This window comes from Bombus fervidus, chromosome 3 (assembly GCF_041682495.2).
Source record: "Bombus fervidus isolate BK054 chromosome 3, iyBomFerv1, whole genome shotgun sequence".
NCBI lineage: Eukaryota > Metazoa > Arthropoda > Insecta > Hymenoptera > Apidae > Bombus > Bombus fervidus.
Genome location: NC_091519.1, coordinates 3,404,152 through 3,430,350, shown reverse-complemented (window position 1 = coordinate 3,430,350; position 26,199 = coordinate 3,404,152). Strand labels below are relative to the sequence as shown.

Genomic DNA, 26,199 nt, shown 5'->3' with positions numbered 1-26,199 from the left:
CAAATATGATAAACAGTATAATTATTCGCAAGATATACGAATTGCATATAAAATAAACGAAAAGAATATATAAATAAAGAAAGAAAATTTTTTTTATACGGGCAATTATTGAACCCAAGGCCTTCTGAATGAAAGCCAGGTACTCTAGCCACTAGACCATATAGGGTTTTATATAAAATACGGTCATTTCACAATTTATTTCCCATTTTTATTTACTCTATTATTCCAATATAAATTTTGTTTCAATTTAATCTTTCAATAATCGACACACTTACAAATATATTTATTTAGCGTAATCGATGATTGACAACACAAGACTGATTGAAGATTTCTACTTACTCTGTAATATCTAGTCGTTCGAGCGCTAATTTCAAATTTTTTATCGCTAGCCGCTTATTATCCGCATCGCGTCGCAACCTTTGAAGTCGTTCTTCGGCTGCTTTTCTGTCAGCCTCGGTTAGAGGTGGAGCACCATTACGTAAAGCTAATCTGTTGCTCAGTGTGTTGCAGAGTTGCCCTTTCAGTCTGTAAAAACAAATTAAAACTTAATCCTAGAAATGAAACCGAAATATTTGAGATGTTATTCGATATTTTCCATAGATTTATTTATGCCGAAGAGAACACAGTCACTGAATTGATAAGATTTATTTAAAAAAACTGAAAGAATATCGTAAGCGTTGCAGTCGCAAATTCCTTGCAGCCTGCCAACGCACGATTCAGTACGCGGCGGGCTTAATTTATTGCACCCTCGAGTGTCTTTGCTTTCTCTTCTTCGGACCGAAGAAAGGACCGAAGGGTGACGAAAGCCAGCCGATCGCTCTAAGCGATCGAAACCTTACGTTTTCTTACAAATGATATAAAAAATCAGAACGCCACAGTAAGAAGCGATTATTCGCTTATTGTTATTATTATACAGTAAGAAACGTGTCTTACGTTTGAATGATATTTTCCTTGTCGCGTAATGCAATTCGGAGAGCGTCCAGTTCCTTATAATGATCTCTATTTCGATGACCAGCTGGCGATATTACTCCACCGGAAATGCTTCCACCTTTCTTTCTTCTTGGCGTAGTTGACAAAGATACTTCGATACTGGCCATCTGAGAACAAAAAGATATTCTTAATTACAATGGTGATATTGTACTTTACACGCACATATAAACAGTTAGAAATTTCCAAAAAGAAATCGAGTCTTGTCAAATCTTTCGATCTTGCAAATAATAATTCATTCTAATAGTCGGAAGCTAAACTCACAATATGGTAGAATCAATATTTCTTTAGCCTAAGGATGTGATTTGAACGTGGTTGAAACTCGGGGTGTAAAACAGCCACGGTGTAAATATAAATTTATCGCTCTAGTAAATCTATGATTTGTGACGATAGTCGGAACGGGATGTCTCGATCTTAATGGAGTTCCACGTCGGTACTGCACGCCGATGGTCCTTGAGAAAGCAGCACTTGGTCTCTCCTGCTGGCATACAACACGGAGAAGGTCAATGCCGGCCTTGACTGCGCAGCAACCAGAAAGAAGGATGCGATACGAGACCTTGCACGCCCAGTGTGTCCCACACGAGACCACCAACTAGATTTGCTTGCAGAAAATATTCAACTAACCGGATATCCTCCGTAGCCATTGCCAAACATTCTTTGCACTCTGCTTGTATTTTCATCTCTTACCAAAGCATTGAAATTTCTTTAATTAATTGTGATACTTAATATGTCATATTTAGCTCGTGTCGTTTTTACTTTTAGATATAAAGCACCGCAAGATCATTATAGATTTCCGTTTGCGTAATAAAGTTACCGAATAAGTTAATTTAGAAGTCTGTTAAGTCTTGGCGCATTTATTTTCATCCACAGGTAAGATAAACGGTTTCTAACCGTCACCTTTCGCTTCGCACGTTCTTCGTTCGCTTGGGCCTTTTTCGCGCCGACTACTCGACGTCCGCTCATGAGATTATCTCCAACTAAGATTTACGGCATAAAGATTCACGGTTATAGGATAAAACTTTCCATGCGATCCTATTTCGTTTTAAGTCGGAAGATTATACGTCAATGCTTTAAGAAAAAAAAAAAAAAAGAAAAAAACGTAAAATAATTCTAACGTAGTGAGAAGTAGTAAAGTCTAGTGTTCGTATTTGTACATTTGTTCGGTTTTAAAAAATCATAAATGCGATTTATAGTTACAAACTTTTAAGAAACTTAGTGGAAATAAGATTATTAAGTAAGTACAAACAGTTTCGATAACTAGAATGCTATTACTCTGATTCGTATCCGTAGTGTTACACTGTTTCTAAGAATGGTATTATTTCAAGACCGGAAATTATTTTCTTGGAAAAGGAACTGTAGACGGCTGATTATACATAAAACTACTGTTACGAAACTTGCACCTTTATGTCCAGTATTCCTATCTTAGAAAATTATACTTTAAGAATTCCTTTTGTTTTAAAGTTTTAACGTGCGCAGTGTTACGATATTATTTTTATAAATAATCAATCATTTCAAATATTTTATTCAAACAATGCCTGAATCTGTGTAAAGATACGAAAATATTATTATTATCGTTTCCAATTGATTCGTTTTTTTAGTCTTTGGTGAAGGTTAACAGAATCACACAAAGCAGCTACGCACGTTGTATTGTATGCGGTAGAAAACAAAAGGCAATTCGAGTTCAAGGCTTTGGGTGCAAGCCGTAAAGTACTTGCTTTCCATAAACATGATATTCCAATGATGCCATAGTGTCAAACACTCGATACCGATGAAATAAATTAACGAACTTGCACGTACTGTTTCTTTCCTTTTATATCTGACTCTATGACTCTATGACTCTTCTATGTTATTGCGAATATGTCCTATCTACTATTCTTCCATTTTACAAGATATGTTGAAATATTTAAAATCCCATGTGTACTTCATCTTTGTAAACAAAGTTATACAGATAAAGTTAGGAAATAATAAGTAAACATTTTCAATTAGATAAAGAAAAACAACAATGGCACGAAACTTTTTTCAAAATTCAAAACGACAGATGAGACGTTTCAACCGAGAGGGAAAGTATACTACGCGGTGACTCATAACGTAACAAAATAGTGGCACATAACATTTTTGAAATAATGAGGTAATAGAGACACGCAGCGAGGAGTTGTATCAAATCTAACACTTTCTTCTCCCCCGTTGAGAAGTAAAAGTGGGAACGGATGGACGGTGATCTCAGTACGAACATTCCGTGAATTTTTTCCCCGTGTGGAAGCGCGCTGTACACGTTACATTGCAGCAGGATGATAGCGGTGTGCACGGAGGAAGCGGAAATTTATTGCGGAATTTGCATGGGGAAGATCCGCATTTCCGAGATAATCCTGCCACCCTCTTCTGCAACTGTACGATACAATAGTTGCGCCCAGGGAATAGCGCGCGTGTTCGCGTTTACTTTATCTTTTCCATGTGTTCTGATAGTATCAACAAATTCCCTGAAATATATCGCAAACAATAAAATTCCTGACATAATTCCGAAATCATACGAATCATTTTGTATAATTCCAGTTTTGCACAGTGTAGGATTTTTCCATTATATCTATATCTATATATATCATGTATAATACTGAATATTCTTTTAATTATAGCAAATGACAACATAGAGATAAAATTTAATAGATCGAATAAAATTTATTTACAGAGATCATTTATCGTTGTAACGATAAATATTATATGTGTCTATTTCTAAATTGATCAAAATATTGTAAAATTCTCTTGCGCTTACTGCTACTTCTATTGTTTCGAATAAAGTTAAATTATTATCTCCGAAAGCAGTTATTTGAGCGCGAAATTTGTGAAGGGCAATGTTTTCAACGTTTTAAGAAGACGAAATCTTGCTTGGCGCATTGCTGTTCAGACAGTAAAGGGCACTGACTCCAGGATCTGCAATCTGGCTGACTAGATCTGTCTGAGTCTTTCAACCCAAGGACGTACTAAAGCCTACCTTTGGCCAATAGATTAGTACATTTACAAATAAACTATATTTAGCGATAAATTGAAACAACGAACTAATATTTTAATTTGTCTTTTGTCATTCTCATGAAAATAAATGTTGCTCGTCATTTTGTATTTTTATAATAATCTATTAATAATAAGACTTGGTGTATGTATCACTTTTCAGAAGACCATGTTTATTGTTACTATTACCAACTTTAAAAACTTTCATCGTTATTTGTGGATTTATAAATTACATAAAAACACTTGCTTCTTCACTGTCCTCGAGTCACTGATTTCTTTTACGAAAGGATATTCGTCGCAAACTTTGAGCTTTGTATAGAAAATTCCAAAAATTGTTACGAAGCAAAGCGAAAACCTTCTTTCCATCGACAAAGATCATTACGTATCTGAAAAACATTTTTGGCTCGTGGTAAGAAGATATCCTATCGACGTCGATGCAACCTTTTCAAGTCGACGTTCTTCTTCATTATTCATATCGAGCCCCCTGTGCACAGCACGCTCCTTCTGTTTTCTCTTTCTTTTACTCTTTCGTCCATTCTTTCTTTTGCTTTTGCTTTTTTCCTCTGAGATGGCAAAACATGACTTCGCGCTGGTCTGCTCGGGCGTAAACATCGGAATGGATTTTTGTAGCATGCTCGAAGAAGTCAACGAATCTGACAACGTACATTAATCGCGTCTTAAGAAAGTTAAGAAAATATGCTTGCTAACGCCGAAGGGTGAGATAAAAGATCATAGTTGTTTCGTGTATGATGACGGATGGATACATGATTTTTCCTTCTAACAGATACATCTTAGTAAATCAAAATTAAGGAGGCAGTTGTAGTATGTAACATATTTATTTCTATATTTCTATACCGTAGGAAAACGAAAAATATAAGTTTAATCAAAAGTAACGTATATGTTTTACTAAAATGTATTTTAAAAGTCTTTTTACTGCTCTGTCTCCTTTTTAATTTTCTACTAAATTATTATACGTACGAAAGATTAAAGATAGAAGAATTTAATAATGGAACAAAACCCTACGATTTTATCGACATAAGTGGAATTAAAAAAAAGAATTTTTGAGGATGCTGCGCTATTGGGTATCTGTGTGCAGACTCGGGGCAGTTTTAATGGCACCCGCGCGCGCACGGTCCCTCAGTCCGAAACTCGAGTGAAGGGCCCTGAACGAAACACAGTTTGGTCCATGCATCTGCATATAAATCACTGGTTGGACAGCCTTAAAAAGCTGGGGGCTATTGCGGACCCGCCAATAACCGCGAAACATCGCCTTCGGTTTCTTCCGACGGGATGTTACGGTTAAAAACGACTTCCATATACCTACCTTTTTGCGCGAGCCTTTAAAAAAAAAAAAAAAAAGGAAATGTACAAAAGAATGATTCTGGGCGTAGCAAGAATTTCATATTCTAGAATAGCGAAACAAAATTTTTTAAACAACATGGACTCTGCTGCATAATCGAAGTAGTATTGTTCGTGAAATTTTACAAGTTACAGCATTAATAAATTCCTTTACATAAAGAAGTAAGTCAAATTTTAAAATTATGAAAAAAAGTCTATAATCTATAACTTGTAATTTGTAAATTTACTAATGTTTCATTAGTTGGTAAATTATTGTGCAACGGGGTCATTGTAAATGCAATTTCTTCCTATGATTTTGTTCCTCGCACTTTGAAGATTTTTGTTTCGTGCACTCGTTGTGTATTATTATCAACAAAATTATAAAATATGTATTATGTATGTGATTTTAGTTTAAAAAGCTTATTTTCGCTTTATATACTAAACGATATAAATTTTTTTTATGTTACTACCTTTGCTTCCAGGGTTTCTAATTGCGCCATCCTTGGTTCCAGATATTGCTGCTGCGTTCCACTTCCTGTATGTAGAGCAGTCTGAAATGAAAAAAGTTAGATTTATATCAGCAATATGAATTCAGTTTTCTTCGGTTTATGTATTTACAGTTTAGATAAAATGAGACTTTTAAATATGTATGTGGGTCGTAAACTTTATCACGCGTATAGATTGCACTTGGTTTGCAATTATTCAAAGTTGTAAAAAACCAAATGTTAGTTTTGTGGAATCATTTCTTGACCACATATTTCACGTCACACGCTGGGGTCGTGGTTTTCCTGTTACGATCAACGTCCTTCGTGAGTCTTCGCAGTAAGATAATACTCGTGATGGTCGGAAGATTTTTTACAGGTGATGAGATCTCAGCACCGAGAACAATCGCGTGCGTACGATAATTATGATCCTAATAAAATAATTATTTTTTCGATAATGTCTTCCCAAAAAAACTTCCCCTTGTATGATTATGAAAAAAAAAGAAAATAAAATACAATATACAATATTTTTAATTGATTATGCTCCCCTTATATAAATTGTTACAAATCATGTCAATTACTGCCTGTGGGAACCGCAAAGTAAAAAATCGCGATTTTCTGTTAATCATTTTGAAAACTTTACTTATTGTATTTATAACGTCGATATGTAAGTTATGTCGGCTTGAATAAACGTTGTACAATAGAAAGTTATGAAAGCGTGGTTAATGCGTATTCAATGTCGAGAAGAGGAACGAAGCGGTTCTAAATACAACTTTAGAAAGATGCGTGTCTGCTGTTCTAGTTGCTTCAGGCAAATGGCGTGTGACTGCAACCCAAGCCGAGAAATTACGCGAAAGGCCCGATTGTAGGGCTCGTGAGAATTACGATTTCTTGACTTGCTCAAGGATTCTCACGACTGTACGCGTATCAGGCGTGTGAGGGAGACACTTCACGTATGTATATGTACGCATGATGATCGTATAATGCGCGAGTACATCGACCCTCTTAAAGCGTTCAAGCCCAGACCGATTGTGAAGCTTTATTACGAAATCCGTTTGACTCGGCGATCCATCTCAATACGATGACCAATGTACAAACGAGATCCATCACATTAATGGGACATTTTTCATTCTATTATTAGAAATGACTTGGGATGCTCCTAGTAGGTCTACTTATGAAAATTAGCTCCGTCTTGATACACATTATCAATCTTATATATGTATATTTGTTTATATTGGAAATTATATAAGCGAGTAATGTTTCCGATATTTCGGATAATCGTCAGTAATAGACAACAATTACCGATTACCGATATCGCGCGCATCGATGTAATCTTTCCATACACGCGACTAATAAAAGCCAAGCTTCTGTGAAATTACTTCAATCGTTGCAAATTATACAACCATTAATTCATTTTTCGCTTCCATGAAACTTCTAAAACTTGGTCTATTCTCGCCGATTTATCTGAATCGTTGATATGAAACGAGCCATAGTTGGTTCTCTGGCAATATAGCTGTATCCTATCATAGTTGCGACCGTCTCCTTCAAAGCACAATTGATTTGTCATTCGATATAATGCAAATGGGTTATGTATTTGACGACTCTTCGAATCATAAATGCAGCAGATAGAACAGAAAGCGTTATCGATGCTCGCAGTATCTTACATATCCCCCGAGGTATCGACGAACAAAGAATGTCAAGTTATAACTGGTGAAGGCCAGTACTTTGTGACGTCGGGATAGTGCACTACGATACTTCCTACTGGCGGATCGTGCTGCTTCAACGTAGTTAATTGAAGCAATTAAAAGCAGCCTTAGTTCGCCACGGGTCGTCTTCGCGTTCGTTAATCATCGAAGATCGTGGGTGTGCTCGGGAAGAAGGAGTATCATGAGTCAAGAAACATATAATCATTGCCAGGGATGGAAGCTTCTACCAGCCTCGTAGACCCGGAAGGCGACTTACGAGAGATACTAGATACGCCAATTCCTAATCTAGGATTACCTGGCAACTACCCACGAGGAACAATTTATTTCTGGATATTCTTATCCGACGAGTTAATCGAATGTCTCTTTCGTGTTTCTATTATTGTCGATGTAAAATTACGAGATGGTTAGAATAAAACCTTGTCAGATTAATTTCATATTCCCATCTTGTTTCTTACCTGTTTGTAAAGTAGACATAATAGTAATTAGTTTACAAACGTTACTAAACTTACCAGAGAAACTGATCGTTGCTGAAGCTTGAGTCCCAGATCTTCTTTTCCGTCACCACAGTCGGTTGTATAAAGTAACACACTTTTTTTCGATCCCCTGAAATCAAAGCTATTTAATGCGCTGTGTATATATAACGATTAAAACGATTGCTGCTTTTCTCCCTGTTCAATTGGACGTGTCGTAATTGCATGTTAGAAGATTGTAATTTATCCAATTACGATATAAATGATTTGTTTGCTTAGCCTTCGGACGTTCCATCGTGTTTAACTACTTCCTTTCGACATATTCGCCAAGTAATAATTGTGTAATAATTCCAAAGTTCTCGTTTTAAATAAATCTTTGTTATATTCGACGCATTTGAACATTTCATCTCAGAGTTAAAGTTTAATTCTAAAATTTAGAAAATGTTGGCGCTTTTTATTTTTATTTTTCTTCGTATACATATAATTCTAATTGTCTCTGATACTTTAATTCCTCGAAAATTCTTTGTTTGAAACAGACTGAAAGAACTTTCATTCTCTCAATTTTAATCACAGAATAAACAAAGCTCCTACAACTTATAGAAATTTTACAAAAACTATAAACATTTTGAGAAACAAAACTTAAAAACTAGTTCAGTTATATAGGATCCTGCTTTTTAAAAAAATTGTTAACGATTATTAACGTATAAACTTTTAAATCGAAATCTACATCTTTATCTAGCTAGATCAAACCTCGTGTTAGCGTGATTATACGGAAAAGCGATTAAAATGTTACGTGAAGTAATCTCGAATTTTTCCAAACATGAAAGTTCATTGTCGTTGTTACATATACGAAATGTATTATTTATTCGAAGCAGCAATTAACAGCGATAAAACTGGTAGAGATCGCATTTAAGAATACATTTGAAAGCATGCTAAGTTGCGAAGAAAATTGACAAATAATGAACTAAAAATTAATCGGCTGCCCTGTGACTGGGATGAGAAAAGTGTTCCAGATTTCTACTCTTCAATTACGAACGATAAATCAATGTACGGTATATAGTCGACGCCCTTCTTGTCGCGAGCAATTAAATGCGAACCCGTAATATAATACGGTAGTATAGGCTGCGTTTATGATAATCACACCTGAGTGCCTTCCCATTCCGGTTGAATAGCTGATGTTCAGCGAGCACGGGCGAATCGATGTAGCACCGGCTCTCGTTCATAGCGACAACAGCAATAACAGCAACATTTCAACCTACGTTAATTTATTCGCTGCATTGACATCTGAAATAATAAAATAAAATCTGATGTTAGCATTTTTATATTTTTTTTCCTTTGTCTTTCTTATTTCACAATCTCTCTGTTAATACAACTTTTAAAATATGCATTACTCACTTATTCTTTTTTCAATTAGAATTATCTATTGTAATACTATTAAAAAGTATATTTAAAACATGATATACATATACACAAAATATGTACACATGAAAGAGAAAAAAAGATTTGGTTCCGACCGGAATCGAACCGGCGATCTTCTGCGTGTAAAGCAGACGTGATAACCACTACACCACGGAACCTCGATGTAGGGTTCGATTTTATATCAAAAGTCACAAATATTAGTATTTTTATATTTTTATGAGTATTAATTATAGGAACAGAACTTGGACTGAAATTTATTTCATCTGCTTTTACGTATTATAAATGCATAAAAATTTTTAGTTTATCATAATATCGTATATCGCAAGCATCGATAAATAAACGTGTAAAGCGTAGTAAAGCGTGTTTGAATGGCTTTAGCCATTATTTAAAAAGAAACGGTGATAGATGATAGATGATAGATCGTAATACTAGAACTATAGTTCGCTTACAATTAAAAGTAATTGGAATCGATCGTCGGTTTGCGTTTACAGAGAGGCGCCAGGGCGGTTTCAGTGAGTAAACCCACGCGTCACGATCGACCAAGAAACGTTATGAGTAATATTCGTAAATGTATTAAGTAACTTTCCATAATGGTCGGTTGATCTGCATATGTTATGCACGAGAAAGTTCATTCCTTCGCCCACTGTGACAACTACCAACAATGCACATATATCCGGAGAGGTCTGGACGAAGCCAGGAGAGTGTGAGTGTCTATATAAATCGCTAAGATGGTAGACGTCGCATAATTAGATATACGATGGAGTACATGAATGCAAATAGTGTTTCGTGAGTGCAATGTGATTCATGTTCAAGAAACAGTGTAAAACAAAAATAATTAATTATACTTTGCGTTACGATTGTGTTTACAGATACCGTGTATTATTAGGTAGCTAAAAAAGTTTATCCAGTTTAACACAATAAGAATATAATAATTTATATGTATATCCCGATTAATTAACATCACTCGCAAAGATTTTTTGATTTTCAGAATGTACGAGGTCATCGATAAAATTTTATACTATTATGATGTGCTACAGATGTTGTACGTTGCAGTTTCGAGAGCGTATAACCGTCAGTTCTATTTTGACCTCTATAGAAGTTAGGAAGTAGAATATTTACGAGGACATGCATGGCTTGGTACACGATACAGTGTCCCGGAGAATGATGGGGAACGTGAGTTATATGCGAGGAAAGGCTATGACGATACCGCGACGAGCACAGCTGGCTGTCAGGTGTGCACTGGGATTCTATTGATTCCGTTACAAATGAAGTATTAGCTCCTGTTATCATTTCGAATGCTTTCACTTTATGTATTCGTATGTATCTATTCGTTTGCAACATATGACACGTATGTCTTTATCATTATGTAGAAAATGAAATATAAAGAGTACATTTTTATAATCATCTAATGAGCTAAGTAGATTTCATTCTTTAAAAATATGTATTTACATAAATCTTCATAGTCTAGTAATAATAGCTATTAGCGGAGAGTTTGGGTAAATATACTGAAGAGCGCAAAACCGCGTGTTTTAATGTATGCAACTTTTTTGATATCACTCGCGAAACGTGTGGGCGAGCGTTATCATGCAAACCTCATCTTACGTGTCATTCTCGCATGTCACTCTGCTATCAAACCGGCGATATGTATAACAGTAGCTTATGGTATTACAAAGCCATCTTCTGTAAAAGCGGACGGAATAAGCGACCGAATAACTATGTAGCTTATAGTAGCAGTTCTTGGTATTCTGTAGCTTCGACACAATGGGACACAATAAGATTGTAACGTTACGATGGATGAGCCCTGTCACCATATTATTTGTCACCGTGCGATTGAATAGATAACAAGATACACGATATACAACGAGGCACGAGCGAACAGAGTGTAATTCTTTCTGAATCGCTATATGGCACGAAAACTAATTTCTTCGTATAAAAGCATTTTACATGTGTCGATGGAAATATTTTATCTCTTACGAAAGTTGAAATCTTCGAAAAAATATTAAATAACGAAACAAAAACTATTCATCCGGTTAATTAAAAAGTCTTATGAATTTATACCAACGAGTTTTATCCCGTTATGGCTGCGTGAGAGAATTTATTAATAGTAGTCGCCTATATCTTTTAATTTGTAACGTTATTAGTATTAATCAATCGTGCAAGAGGCTCGAGGTGTTCCAATACTTATGGCCAACACTGTACGTTGATTACTCTACATTTAAAAAATTGCAATTACCGATTATATCTAAAGAGTTTTGTTTGTCCCCTTTTCAAGTACTTTTAGAGCCCTTTTCAGAGAGGGAGGAAGACGGTCCCTATGGTGAGCGGTAGACGAAGTTTGGCAACGGTGTGGAACTTCCTCCGGGTCTGACTCTTCGGTCATCGAACCGTTACAACCAAACTTACTCTTTGGAAAGTCCTCATTTACGACATATCCTTAAGTCACCGAGGACGAGCCACGAATTTCTAAAAACTACCTAAGCCATACTAATTGCCTTTGCCGAGATGAGTGTTGATATATGGAAGCAATAAAAAGAAATCCTTGACCTCAAAAATCGTGATCGTTTCATAAATCATGCCAATGAGCATACCTGACGATTAATTTCTTCGTTCTGGCTTGTTCCTGGTTGAAAGTTCAATGTTTAAATTGAAGTTGGTAATTGTTTGTAATTTAGAACCTGTTTCTTTCTTCAAACTCTTTTATAATTTATTGAATAAATTCAAGTTGACAAATTAAATAATCGACTTGTAATTGTTTGCTATGTGACTGGATTTACAGATTAGAGGAGACAAACAATTTGTTTAGTAGTTCTATTTAAAAATTGATAAAAAAGAGTGTTTTCTCTAAGATTTAAATATTTGCACTTGTTTGTATACTTCAAATTCCATCTTTATGAATCGTCTATCTCGTTGTGATTCTTCTATTATTTTAAGTAATAACTAAAAATAGTAGCCGCATTAATTTTATAATACTACTTTCGCTAGTTTCGATGATTATTTAACGTATTTTACATATTTATGTAGTTTATACATATAAAAGATAACGTAATGACGCCTAAGGTATAATTTGTATACTGGAAGATTAAAAATCGGAAATTTATGTATAGCAGAAAATAATATATGTCTATGCAGAGTCAATTGCCCCGTTATGGGAGCGTATATCTCCAAGCGTTCTTATCTCAAAATACGGAAAATTTATGCTATTGAAGATTACGAGTTTAAGAAGCAGGCGCCACATCTTTTTGCTTATTTCGCTTATCGGATTAAGTTCTCAGCTACACGGTACGTCGCACAACGTGTTGCACAAATACCCTTCAAATGATTCCTTTCTAGTCGTCATACATATATATACATATATATACACACTTTTGTAAATGTCACTGTCAAAAAAGTTATCGTACAAACTGAAAATAGCATGAATCATTTTCTCTGCTCCAACGTAATGACTTGTTATAGTACAATGTTGTATAACGCAACGTCAAGTGTGAAAATATTGATGATAAAGATTGGTAAATATTAATAATGAATATTGCAAATTTTCAATATTTATTTTACGATTAAGCGTTTTATTCTTCCATGTACAACTTGAATACAAGCGATAATTGGAGTCCTACGACTCGAAAAACGTTTCCGATTTTTCTATCGTTTTAGCCAGAGAAACAGTTACATAGTGCGAAAAAACGAAGCACTTCTGACTTCTCGCTTCTTGCATTCTGCTTCCAAGGCAATTTATTTCCGGAGAACTAAACGAAGTTACTCAGCACAAGAAACAGCAGCGTTACAACGAGGAGTATACTCGATACAAGGCCATAAAACAGTCAATTGTTAGAAACGTGTTGAGTTTGTGGTTGTCACGCGATCGTCAATTGATAAAAGAAAAAAAAAAAAAGGATGATTTTCCATAACAAATTACATGTTACAAAGAAGGTGGAAACAGTACTGCATTACGTATTTCTTGCACGTGTCATTCTATGCTTCATGCACGTATTTCTACTTTATTTACTGTTTAAAAAAACATTGTACAATAATTTGAAAAAAAGTGAAAGTATCGCCTGCACATGTACAATGACGAGTATGTAAATAGAAACATCTTGAAACATTGAAAGCATAGGGCGTGGTAAGATAATAATTTCTTTATGAAAATATTAATTATACTACAATTTTTCTAAAAATCATAATAAAGTTCATTCAACGGAAAAGTAAAGGATTAAATGTTTCTACGTTCTGCATATATAAATATCACAACTTGAAACTAGTTTAAAGTGATATTTACGAACTGGTTAGGTTTCTATGCCCATATGCAGATTCGTTGGAATAATCTGAAATAAATATCTTGATATTTTTAACAAATTTCTTAAACAATTAATTTACATTATACCGTTCTATGTATAATTTTGTCTTCTGAATGATTACGATGTTGTACGTTCCAGTGCGTAGAGACTAACCACACTAAAGCCAGAAATATGTTTCATGAAAGTAGTTTCTTTCCCTTGCATCTCTTATTTCGCTATTTGATTAAATATATCTATTTTTAGTTCAAAACCTTTTTATGTTTGTACCTATATTTTTAACGTTTTAAATAAACAAAGGAATATTTGTAGACCGTAAGCTTATATAATTTAACGTCGCGAAAAAAAGGCGTTAACGAGATATCTACCATTGCTTTTAACGATCAAGAAACTTGATTCTTCCACTCCAAGCAAGAAGAAAACGAAGATACACGTAACGTGCAAATAAATTGAAATGACGGTGTACCATTACGAGTAAGCATCAAATAATCATTCTTTCATTTAGCAATGAAAGTGTTTCATTTCCCTTTTGTACGAAGGATAATTTTACAAAATCTGCTTATTTGCGAATTACTTTTCTTTAACACTCTCCTCGATTTATATTATTTCGTGAAAAGAAATTTCCTTCGACATTTCTAAGCTTGGCAAAATTTCAAAGTCTATTCGTTTCGATAAGCCTTTGATCGAGTTTTCCAACGTCAAATTCCAATTTCAAGGAAATACACGCTCACGTTTGGTATCGATTGGATTGCTAAACTGTGCAATCGATTGACGTTGCTATCACCTTTAAACCGGCTTGTTCTCTAGCTAGTTTAATTTAGTTGCAGTCGCGTTTAAGATTTATCGAGTGCATTAATCGGAAGACGGAGAACGTAACAGTCTACGTTTGATGATCGGCTTCTGTCGTTACTTAAACGGTTGCATTCCGCTAGTTACGCATCGAACACGAAGCGACGTTAATCTTGCTAATCAAATCAGAAATCTTCTAAATAACTCTGTACGTGTGCTTCAAACGGACGTACACTTCCTCCCCCCTTCATAATTATCAGGGCTAATGTCAATAATAATAAAATTAAATGAAGCAGAAAAATCATTCGTAATATTTCATAGTTCCGAATTTTTCAAATTTGAATCTGTTAACAGCGGAATTTAGTTTCAAAAATCCCTTACAGAGTGGCGTAGCTAAAATCAAGCAATGACGAGTATACACGTCGAACGCAGGGCACATGCTCCTATTATAAATTTTACGACAAAAATAAGGCAGAACGAGGAAGGATTACATTTTCATTCGATAAAAAGTTGTCGGTTCATTGTTGAAAAAGGTATTGTTATTAAGAACTTAAAAATTGCCAGAAAATAACAAAATTCATAAACAAGAAAAATGAAAGAAAAGAATTTAAGAAATTCAGTTGATCTCAGTATGGTATTTTACGAAGCAAGGTACCGCACAAAGTGAAACTTCGCAAGTCGAGTACGAGTAACGCGACTTCTTACGGAATCCATTTTTTGAGCAGACGGCACATCTACGAAGTGGATTTGCTTTTGATGGTGTAGCTGATACAAGACACAAAACAGTTTTAAGAATAACCGATATACGCATAATCAAATAATCAAACTTTTTTTTATAAAATACATAATATGTTTACTGGAAGTATAAAGGAAACATGCCATTAAATGTCATTTATATTACTTTTTACTAAAATTTTGAGCTTTTATAGTAAATGGCAATTTTTTATTTCATACGACGAGTATACACGTCGAACCCAGTTAACTAGTTAAATAATATATAAAAGATAAAATTATAAACTATACTGAACATTATATGTCATATTTCGTTTATTTCTATGTATGTATGCTAGTCACTTTTAAGTATAATACTTGTAGTAGTCTCGGCGATGTAGGAAAATCGTAAAGTTGGTCAGGTGTCAAAATTTACCTAGATATTTCAAGACATCTGGATATGCGAAGTGACAGAAATCTAAGAGAGTAAGGATTTGAAATCTGGGTCAGTCAGACCACATAAAATTCTACGTGCGGCCCTGGATGTCATAATATTAATCTATGTCGCTACTTGATGCTTGAATTTAAGATCTCTATTTGACGGTAGTTCGTACAACTATAAATCTCAGCTAGCAAGTCTTGCTTATGTAGCAACATATGTAGTGATCTTACGATAGCTTAACTTAATAGATTCATAAACGAAACGCTTCTCAAGTTTGCATAACGCGATCTTTTTTCTGTGACAATATGTAAGTACGTATCATCTTTTCTTTTAAAGAACAGAACACTCCATTCTTTGGTATTCTGTTGCATAATAAATTCACGCTCGTCATTTTTATAGATTTGGCAGGATTTAATTTTCTAATGTTAATTTAATAATTTACACGAATCAAATACTTGCAGATATAGTGCTAAATTCAACGTAACTAAGCATCCGGCTTTTTCTGGATTTCTCAGGCGAACTCTCACAAAGGAAGTGAAACATTTTAATAATTAGCAACACCTGTCGACAGGTGCCGGGATGTAGATTTGTTCTATGTTCTATTAAATATTCGAGAACTTTTAAACTGTAGAACCAAGTTCTCCTGACAATAATATCATTTAACTTATGGACGATTGTCGATTTGTGTGAATCATTATTAATTAATTGACAATTAAGGATTAGCTAGCTAAAGGTTAGTGAGTTAAAAACTCGTTAAATTATGTGAATTGTTCGATAATCTTTTGCTCCTCTTCAGAAAGAGCGCTTTTATGAATAAAGTCACCAACATTCGACGCGTGCTTTTCCAACAATCGTTTTCTATCTTCTTTAATACGTTCTAGATTAGCTTCTTCGCGCCTCTTTTCTTCTTTAGCAGTTTCCTGCGTATTGAAAATCTCTTCTTCTCGTATCTTACGTCGGGTTTCGATCAATCGAGCCAAATCCTCTCGATACTGTAGCTGCATTCTACGTCTAGCCGCAGCAGTCAGTCTGGCAGTTTTCTCATCCTCTATAATTTTTCTCATAATTTCTTCTGCGAACATTCTATCTTGCTCAACAAATCGTAACTTACACTGTTCTGTGAAAACAATTTGTTCTTTCAAATTAGCCGCCAATTCTTCTCTCATCCTCTTCCTTTGAATATTTTCCACTTCCTCTTTCAGCAACGACTCATACTTTACATCCTCGGCTATCAATTCGTCTATCAAAATATCTCTCTCTTTTTTTCTAGTTTCTGCATTTATCAGTATATTGGCGATCTTATTCATTGTTCGTTCCCTTCTTTTTAACTGTTCTTCGTAAAGGTCTCTCACTCTTTTAACTCTTTCATCGATTTCCTTTAAATATTTTTCGTCCTTGTAAAGTTTCTCCGCCTCGGCTGTCCTCTCCTCTTCCTCACGAATCTGCCTAATTTCTTGAAAAATTAAACGTTCTCGTCTTAAGGTTTCAGCCAGTTGGTTTTTTCTCTCAAGCGTTTTAAGTTCTTCATGCTGTTCTCTTATTCTATCCATTTCCGTTAAGACTTCTCTCTCGTGGCGAGCTTCCTCCATCATCAAACTCTTCTCTTCTTCTTTCCGTTTCATCTGAATAGTCAGTTCTTTCCTGTAATCTTCCGACTTCTCCAGGCTCTCGGATCTTTGGCGAAGATCATCCTCGAGGACCGCCTGCTGTTCCAATCGCATCAGTTCTGCGGCTTGTTGTTTCCGTACATTCTCGATGTAACGCTCGGTCTCCCTTTCTAGGATTTGCGCTTGCAGCTCCTTCGTAATGTACGCCCTTCGCAACTCAGCTTCGAGTTCTGCGATCTCGTCATACGATTCTCGATTGCGACTACTTCGTCGTAGCTTCGCGATATAATCTCTTACTTTCGTCGTATCTTGATGCGTCTCTTCTTTCTTCGACCCCTTCTCCATGACTGGCTCGTCGAGCTTTCGCTGTTCAACGTTACTTTACAAGGATATGAACTGTTTTGGAAATTACCCAACAGAGTATTGCCACTGTTATTTTAACAAACAAATGTGATTCAGATTTCTTTACAATTACACTCGACTAACTTTGATCATCGTATTTTAGAAAATAAAACTTTTACGAGGCTACTCATATCGATTAATCACAATTCTTCGAATTGCTTTCCCCATTGATTGAGTTGTACAGTGATTAATTAACACGTCGATCGATTTATCATTGTACAACGTACATATTATGTTGCACAGTGTGTAACAGCTAGTGAACTCTGCAACAAAAAATGATTCACGATGCGCAAATCTCAATAGTCACACGAAACATTGCATTTGCATACGATGTAACACAGTACTTGGAATAAAATTAATGGCGGATTAACGGTACATTGAATTCGCTTTTTCTTGCGGGACTTGATTACTCTTTGGGAATCTTCGCACGCCAATTTAGGTCACTCCAAATTTACTCACGCGATTCAGCTATTTCATGACCAATCACAACGATTAATACACGCGTGATTTGTCCATATTTTCTATTAACTTTCAATAGAATATATTACACAATATTTATTATATTATAGCAAGAAAAAAGACAACGAACGATTCTGGCTACAAAATCGATGTTTAGTGTTGGATACAAATGAATTCAATTCTATGTAACATTATCGTTTCGATACTAATGGATCGTAAGTGTAAAAACTCTGAAAATGTAAAGGAAACAAGCTTGCTATTGTTAGTACATATTACGTACAGGGTGGGAAAAAGTAAGCGTAGGATGTTTGATTGTTGCAGCTCACGTGTGCAATTAATTTCATCTTCCTTAATTTTCTATTGTTGAAATTTTTCATACTCTGATATGCTTATTTTGCAAAGCAAAGCAAAAGTACGAAAGATATAAGTATGTAAAAAGTCTCGTTTACAAGAACGTCGTATATAATAAGATTGCTTTATCTTGCTGAATATTTCCATTAATTCAATAGCTAATAATTAAAGTAAATAGGCATCTGGTATAAGATTCTGTTAGATTTGACGCGATACGGCTAACATAGTGTATCGACTAATAGTCCGAAAACACTTTCCTCTGAGATGTTTTGATAAATCGTAATTGTATCATTACAGTTATTGTTACTAGAATCATTAGCTTTGTAAGATAGTCATTTAGAGATCAATTGCACACACGTAGATCTGATAGTACGAACAAAAAGGTTTTCAGTTTGGAAAAATAATTGCGTATACATAATCTACTTATCGTAAAGCTATTGTGAAAAGGTGTGAGATCTAACTCGTACAATATCTGGTTACTGACTTTGATATATATGTTTCACAATTACGGCTCGCTTGTTCCCAGAAAACAGCTGCTCTTTCAAACTCCATGAGATGTAACTTGTCCGTGTAATTGTTCGAAACACCTATTGTTGAACGATGTCAAATAGAAGGCTGAATTCGAATTTCGCACAATGTAATAATACTTTGAAATAAACTTTCGAAAATGGATACAGACTTATTATTATTATAATTTTAAATTACGCATCTTTAATGAAATGTACGTACATGTATCATATATAAGACATATAGGACGTTCTTGAAAGCGTGAAAGATAACATAATCCAGAGTTACGTTACACTTGCGTCGTATTCATTTTGTACACTTGTATCTAATATCACACTAGAATGAAAATATATCATTCAAACGATATTTGATAATCGATATTTGTCATAAATACATTCAATTAATTTCATACGCACGCAACATATCTCCCATACGTATATGGAAAACAATGTTTAACTTACATACGGACAATAAGTTGCGCGAAAGGAATCGATTGTAATAGCAGAGAAAAGAAACTTCAAAGAAAAATGTCGATCTAGTTTAGAAGATATTATTTATACGCAAGCTGCGTTGTTCACACGTGGTGACTGTTTACAAAACCAAATCGAATCACTTAATACGTTGTTGTATAGGCGCTTGCGCTATTCTAGGACTAGCGTAAAAAGAATATCAACATACCCTGTGATGCGTAAATTCCAAGATAATCGCTATAAATCCTATCCACGTGCACTTTGGATCGCAGAAAAATTCACAGGAAGGAACGATTTGTTCGCGATTAGTTAAACAAATTGTCAACTAACGAGCAACAAAACCAACGGCGCTGATTTCTTCTCTAATGGAAGAGAAGTTTCTTTAGTACAAAGTTTCACCGATCGAGTGGAAGGAAAATTTGGCGAAAGTTTGGAAAAGGCACGGATAGACTTTCGAAGCGGAGTGGAACGTTTCGGTATATGTGAACGACACACAGGATTGAGACCGACTAACCGGCTTTCCGCGTCAAGGCACACGCTAGCCGAAGCTATGCTGCGCGGCCTCTTTAAACCCATCCCTCTGATAGGCTCACGCGGAACCCACCAGGTAAGTTCCTACGACCCTACCTTCGAACCTGGAGGCGCGTACGCTCGCGATTGCGTTACTTCTCGCCGTTCCAAATGAAATTTTCTACTTCGTACTAACAACGTTACGTGCACGTTTTTCATCCTCCGGAGAGAAAATTGAATGGTCGCGTTAGAACTGTTGCGAACCGATGAAATCCACCTACTCTCTCTTCGTGCCATTTGTTAGAGAAATGAGATTAAAAACGATTAAAATGTTCACTTTTGTGATTTACTTTCCCTGCGTGCATACAGCTTCTCACATTTAATTAACTATCTATTATTAGAGCGAAGGTTTGAATGCATTTATGGACAATTTAAGCAGCATCGTTAATCGTCGCATAAAAAATATCAACAATTACACGATATCCCAAGAATTAAATAAGTGAAATTATTTAAATCTTTACAACTTATTTGTTATTATATTCAACATCAGCAGAAATAATTAAGATCTTCGATTTAAGTGAGATATCATCTATACCGAATAGATACTTAGGTCTTTATTTAACAATGATACTTGTAGCTATTGAGCACGATAAAATCTGATTCTTTCCTTACACGTTTATATATTTCGGTCCAATAACGAGTGCTTCTTAACCTGACCTGAAAACCTCTACTCCAGTTCTTTCACCCACACATTTTCCCTTTCGATTCCACTCACTGACGTCGTATAAAGGATGTGAAAAGGTAGGAAATTGTGCTCTAAATTTTGTTTTAAATTAGGTTCCGGAGATAGAATACGAATTCTTCTACATGGCAGCTATGTTTCGGAAACCGAGCGTGAGATTGTTTGCCGCTTATGCTAATCCTCGGTTCAATCTTCGTATAATAAAATATTCTTCTCTTTTCAATGAATATAATCTACCCTTTTTGGGGGAGAAAAGCATAAATTGTTGGGAAACTTCTGAAGTTTGAGGAGAATATAAGAGAATCGTTATTGATACGCGTGAATGCTCGTTCCAATTTTATGCTAAAAGTTTCTTTAAAAAGTAAATTCATCGATTGAGACATAAAATAAAGTTTACTATCTGTTGTACGAACGAATGTAGTTAGAACGGGTGACTTAAAACTATTTAGGATGACATTTTCAAAAACATATAGTGTGTCTAGCAATTCAGAAAGATAATTTTCTATTACTGAATGCAAAACACATCATCCCTTGCGGGGATCGAACCCGCGACCTTTGGATTAGAAGTCCAACGCGCTATCCTCTGCGCCAAAGGGACCTTGATGTTGGCTAACAATTTATGCAAAATGTCCATTATAAAAACCATTTTTTTAGATATATTTATTAAAATTTAGAAATATACAGGTACGTGTGACTAAAATATAAATATACGTATGGCTAGATACGTCGCGCATATATTTCAAAAGTGACATAACATAAATAAGTCTTCGGGAAAAGCGGAAAACTATTTGGAAGCTTATAAATAATTATTTATAATGAAATGGACAATTATCAACAATTATTTTTATAATTGTCCATTTTTAGCCTTTGAAATTCACCCTTGAACGTTGCACATTTTGATGAAAAGAAACACTTTGATGTAACATATTATACACAAACGTATTTGACGTTACAAGAGTTTAATCTAATCAGCGAGTGTTAATCTAATCTGCATAAGGTTAACCCAATCGATTGATATTTTAATATATTATTTCTTATCACGTAAACACAATAGACAAAGTGAAACATTTAACGTATTCACCATCTTTAATAACGTCTAACTTCTGAACATATGGTAATTGTATAATGATCAGTAGTAATGAACTAAGTACATGTAACAAACAGAGTGACGTAGTAGAAAAATCAAGGAATAGTCTGGCGTAGATTCAGGAGAATCGAAGATTCTCGGCAAGTGCCGATGCAATTACTGATTCGTAATGGAAAAATTCCAGACATGAAATAGTACTAGAAAAGGAAAGACAAAAGTTGAGATAAATAAAGACAAGACCGGAGAAAATAGGAAAATTGGAAAACACCGGAAACTGTTCGCACTCGTGCGATCTGATCATCGCACGTACGCTTGTGAGTTATAAATCGCGAGAGCGAAGAAATAAATTTTGAAAATAACGACGCAAGAGAACTAGAACTGAAAATTGTCAGATTGAGAATTAAAAATACTTTGCATTTGACACCAAACGACATTGACGACAAATAAACGCTTATTTTCTAAATCGTTCATTCCGAATTCTTCGTCATTTAACTACGCCATCAAAGGGTTAATCGTTAAAAGTACAAGAACATCGATACAATATCACATATGTTGATAAATCTTATAATATAGACACTAATCCTGTGCCATAAACAAAACAACAATGTCTGACATCCAATATATGAGTGTGGATCATCCCTTTTACAACGAGATAATCGGTATTTTCCAAGCAATTTTCCACGGCGATATTTTGTCTGTAAACAGATAACGATTCGACAAGCGAAACTTTGGTACATGTTACGCATCGGCAGGTGGCTCCGTGCAGTGTGATTCTTCGATACTCGTTTCCACCACCACCGACGTTAGTACCACACCACTACAACTACCGACAACCCTGGCTAGCCTCACGGTTAGCAGCCCCTAGTCGGGGACGCCTATGAAGCGGCAACCCCTTAGCGTTCAGTGGTACCGCATCCTTCGTAGCAGGCGTTACGCGCGCGTACCATTACATTCCGTCCGAGGTTCTTCGTGTATACTTTTCTATCTTTCGGAAAGTGTCATCGAGTCTGTCGCACCGTCTTTAGCCTCGAACTGTCGAGAATTCTGTTCGCCGAATCCAAAACCGATAGTCGAGTTCTTTTCGCCATCCATGGTAACTATGCAACTTGTTCCGTGAATTGGATGTTCGTCCGTTTCTATGCGACTTCGTGTGTTTTTTCTGATTCGCGGTTATTCGTACTGTGTCACTCGTAAATCGACGGTTTGTTCCGTATATAAGTTCCGTATTAGGAGAAGAGACGTTTGCGACGTAAGTTATAATTCCGACATAAACCCTCGATCTCGTGAGATACTTTATCGCATTTGATATAAAAATGTTATTAAAGAAGTGTGCTCCGGAATTCACGCTATTCTTGGTGCTTATCATCTTTACATGACTCCAGTTATCTATAAGTGACCGATTAGTTTCCCTTCATCGTGAAAACTGACCTTTAGCTTCTTCTCACAGTGACATTGCGCGATTACATTTCACCATTGCGTACGATCCGTAACATTGTCACGTACGTATCGTTGAAATACTTGATGATGCACTGTATCGAAGGAGAGGATACAGTTCGATTTTTCTCTCTTTTGCTTTTCACTCGTTGTTTCTCTAACTTCTTTGTTTTCGTCCGATTCGAACGTCAAATTTTATGCATCTCGATTGCCGCGCAATTGCTTCGTTTAACAATAAACGTTGATTGCAGATTGCTTGTGCTTCGGAAGCGCGTCAAATTATGAATGCGTGAATTCGCGAAGATCAGCTGTGATTTTCATCACGGAAAAGTTCGATAATCGTTGAAACGTCTCATTAGCGCTTCTGCAGCATTATTTTGACATATCCAGATGAAAAGATTTCTTTGATTTCCGTGAGAATGCTTTACACAAATGATTGGTTTTATTTAAATGCGAGCGAATGTGTATTCAAGCAATAAAGAATTTTATATGCAACCATGGCAAAGCGCTTTTACTTTTTTCCAACGCTGAAAAGGTAGATACATACGCGTCTGAATATAAAAAGAGATCTCCTATGTTGTATTTCGTTTTTTGTTTTCGGTTTCTTTAGTTCTATCACTATAGGTTTCTTTTTTGCGCTATATTGTACTATCGTTGTCTCTATTTATCTCCATGAAAGTATTTATCAAAATTTCGTTTAATTCTAGTGCTTGTTAGAACTTGAAAACTTCGACGGCTCAGATTTATCACTGTCTTTGTCGAAAACTGATACGTACCATCGCACCGTTATGAAATAAGTTATACGAAACAGTTTCTAATGATAGAAAAATTATATACTTGGAAGGAAGATTCGATAGAAAATCCATACTACTAACACATCAGTTTTCGTTTCTCCGGACTCCTATCGTTGTTTCGAATCTTCAGAAGAAACATTCCACGAGAAGAAGAATTTGTCTTCATCGATTACGACTCGTCACCGGTAAGTTTTCTTAAATAAAGGAAGAACTTTCTCTATCCATGCTTATTGTTAGCCTACATCTCCTTTGCCTTGAATGTTTTAAACGAAAGTCGAGATACCTTGACATGCAATCAAGTTTTCATAAATTACACGAACGATACTTGATTTTTTCATTTTATTAATGCACCGACCCATATATTTTAGAATAGAAATAGAAATATATACCTATATACATATATATATTTCTATGGATATGGACAATAAAGTTACTTCCATTGGACTGATTGTGAAAAGGACAATATAAAAGTATTAAGCAGATTTTTCTGCGAAGGAGATCGTGTAAAGTTGAAAATTGCAGTTTGAGATTAAATCAAGTTCTACGACTATCGACAAAAAGTATTTATGTGTAATTAAACAGGCATAAAAGAGCAAGAATATTACGTGTTTTTCAAGCTTTTTGCTGCAGTGGATGATGTTTGTAATAAAGAATTATCGATCGTTATTTTATAGAGGATAGTTAATGCCTAAACCTGTATGAATTTTGCACTTTTTTCATTAAAATTGATTGCAATATAAACAAATGTATAAAAGCATAGTATCTATAATTATAGTCGATACACGACTGCAAAGTCATTCGTGATATTTCTCTCAAATATTTTCGACATCAGACTTTATTGCTGGAATAAAAGATTTACAACTGTTATTATTGGAGTGAGGAAAGTTACGACTTTATTACGATTTCGGAAAAGATATTTAAGCTTGCAGATAGCAATCATGAATCATTCCGCGTGAACGACACATGCGTCGCACGTTGTTTACGTAATTTGGACATAAAACAGTGTATCTTCATTTGCGATCCCCACTAGACTAAAATAGCCAATCGATTTTTGTTAACTACACAGGAGACAACATTCCGTGACAAAATTATGAGACGCGTGAAGGAATTAAACAACGTTGCACTTCATTAAGCATTTCATCTATATAACAAATACTGTTCCAAGATAAATATCAATAGTATAACTTTTGTTAAAACTGAAAATTTTTAATCAAATTTAAGGACTATCTTAATTGATGCGTACTTCTCTTGTGATTGTAAAAGTTTGACGATTTCAGTGTTATGAAGACTTAGTATCCTTGTAGTTTCAAAGCTGTTTTATTAAGTTTATATTCATCAAAATAAATGATCCGAGAAATTGCACTTTTGTTTGTGTGTCATTCTTTAAGAAAAATAAAATGCAGCAACTTTGAAAGTATTATTAAACTAGAAACTGAAACTTTTTGAACCAAGTAGTAATCACAAACTGCTCAACAGTAGTTATTGTAGAAATAAAGAAAGAAATATTTCCTGCATTATTAGACGGAAAAATATTTGCAATAGTCATAAAGATGCAACGCTACAAAATTAATTAAAAGTCACAGTTTTTCTAATTCAGCCTTAGATAAAATAAAACATTACAAATCCTAACAATTCATAATAAAACATATTAAAGACGATGCGATATTTTATAATTAGCGACATTGAAGCAACCACGATCACTCCATCGTAACTCTAATTGAAATTGAAATTGACATTCAGTCGCAACAGTAATTAATTACCGGCAGTACAAAAAAGGCGCAATTTGCCCAATATGAAGGTGAATCAACATTTACGTTGACCAAGAAATAGACCACTACTACCACTATAAATACTACTACTACAACTAAAATACTAAAAGCGAGCATAGTGACGAAGTAATAACAATAATGACTCTTCATCCTCTGGATGGAAAGCCATTAGTAGTTGCCCTCTTCTATGGCAAATTGCCATAGAGTCTCTCGAGCTTATAAGGATTCTTACTTCTTCGGGCACGATGATGAAACTTAAATCTAGGCTCGAGATCGCAAACAAAAATTTACTTTTAATGATAAATCACGAGACCTAAACGCCCAAATATACGAACAACGCTTATAGCGATCGTTGGTCACACGTGCGTACACGTATATACAGAACCTCGAGCGATATACGAGCGTTTCGAGACCTATTTCGCAATTACGATCGCGAT

At 35.2% G+C, this 26,199-nt stretch overlaps 3 protein-coding genes and 2 non-coding genes across 10 annotated transcripts in view; 1 reads left to right on the top strand and 4 right to left on the bottom strand.

The window, feature by feature from the left end:
- The window catches only part of Sprt (PDZ domain-containing protein sprite), a 32,234-nt gene that overhangs the window by 3,862 nt on the left and 2,173 nt on the right, over positions 1–26,199 (bottom strand). For 2 of the 4 annotated variants that reach the window (XM_072000759.1, XM_072000756.1), the window contains exons 1-6: positions 19,635–19,969; positions 9,127–9,267; positions 8,023–8,116; positions 5,796–5,876; positions 934–1,097; positions 340–525 (exon numbers count right to left, since the gene is read on the bottom strand). In XM_072000759.1, the coding sequence (XP_071856860.1) occupies positions 340–525; positions 934–1,097; positions 5,796–5,876; positions 8,023–8,116; positions 9,127–9,206 (605 nt within the window). In that variant the 5' untranslated portion in view covers positions 9,207–9,267; positions 19,635–19,969. Of the gene's footprint in view, positions 1–339; positions 526–933; positions 1,098–5,795; positions 5,877–8,022; positions 8,117–9,126; positions 9,268–9,851; positions 9,959–19,634; positions 19,970–26,199 lie in introns of those variants that run through there. The other 2 variants (XM_072000757.1, XM_072000758.1) reach the window with 2 other exon arrangements.
- Positions 9,488–9,560, bottom strand: Trnav-uac (transfer RNA valine (anticodon UAC)). The gene has a single exon. It is a non-coding gene; the product is annotated as a tRNA-Val (tRNA).
- Positions 12,945–19,111, bottom strand: LOC139985906 (uncharacterized). The gene is made up of 2 exons (XM_072000792.1): positions 18,934–19,111; positions 12,945–17,902 (listed from the first exon to the last, which is right to left on the bottom strand). Exon 2 carries the CDS (start codon positions 17,580–17,582, stop codon positions 16,389–16,391), a length of 1,194 nt encoding a protein of 397 aa, XP_071856893.1. The 5' UTR covers positions 17,583–17,902; positions 18,934–19,111; the 3' UTR covers positions 12,945–16,388.
- Trnar-ucu (transfer RNA arginine (anticodon UCU)) lies at positions 21,204–21,276 on the bottom strand. Its single transcript has one exon. It is a non-coding gene; the product is annotated as a tRNA-Arg (tRNA).
- LOC139985897 (uncharacterized) overlaps positions 22,632–26,199 on the top strand; it is a 44,961-nt gene continuing 41,393 nt past the window's right edge. The window contains exons 1-3 of one of the 3 annotated variants that reach the window (XM_072000771.1): positions 22,632–23,014; positions 23,451–23,734; positions 23,907–24,178. The gene's annotated coding sequence lies outside the window, so the exon portion shown is untranslated. Of the gene's footprint in view, positions 23,265–23,450; positions 23,735–23,906; positions 24,179–26,199 lie in introns of all 3 variants that reach the window. The other 2 variants (XM_072000770.1, XM_072000769.1) reach the window with 2 other exon arrangements.

Excerpts from the sequence above, each read along its gene's own strand:
- LOC139985906 (XM_072000792.1), bottom strand. The coding sequence starts at position 17,582 with ATGGAGAAGGGGTCGAAGAAAGAAGAGACGCATCAAGATACGACGAAA.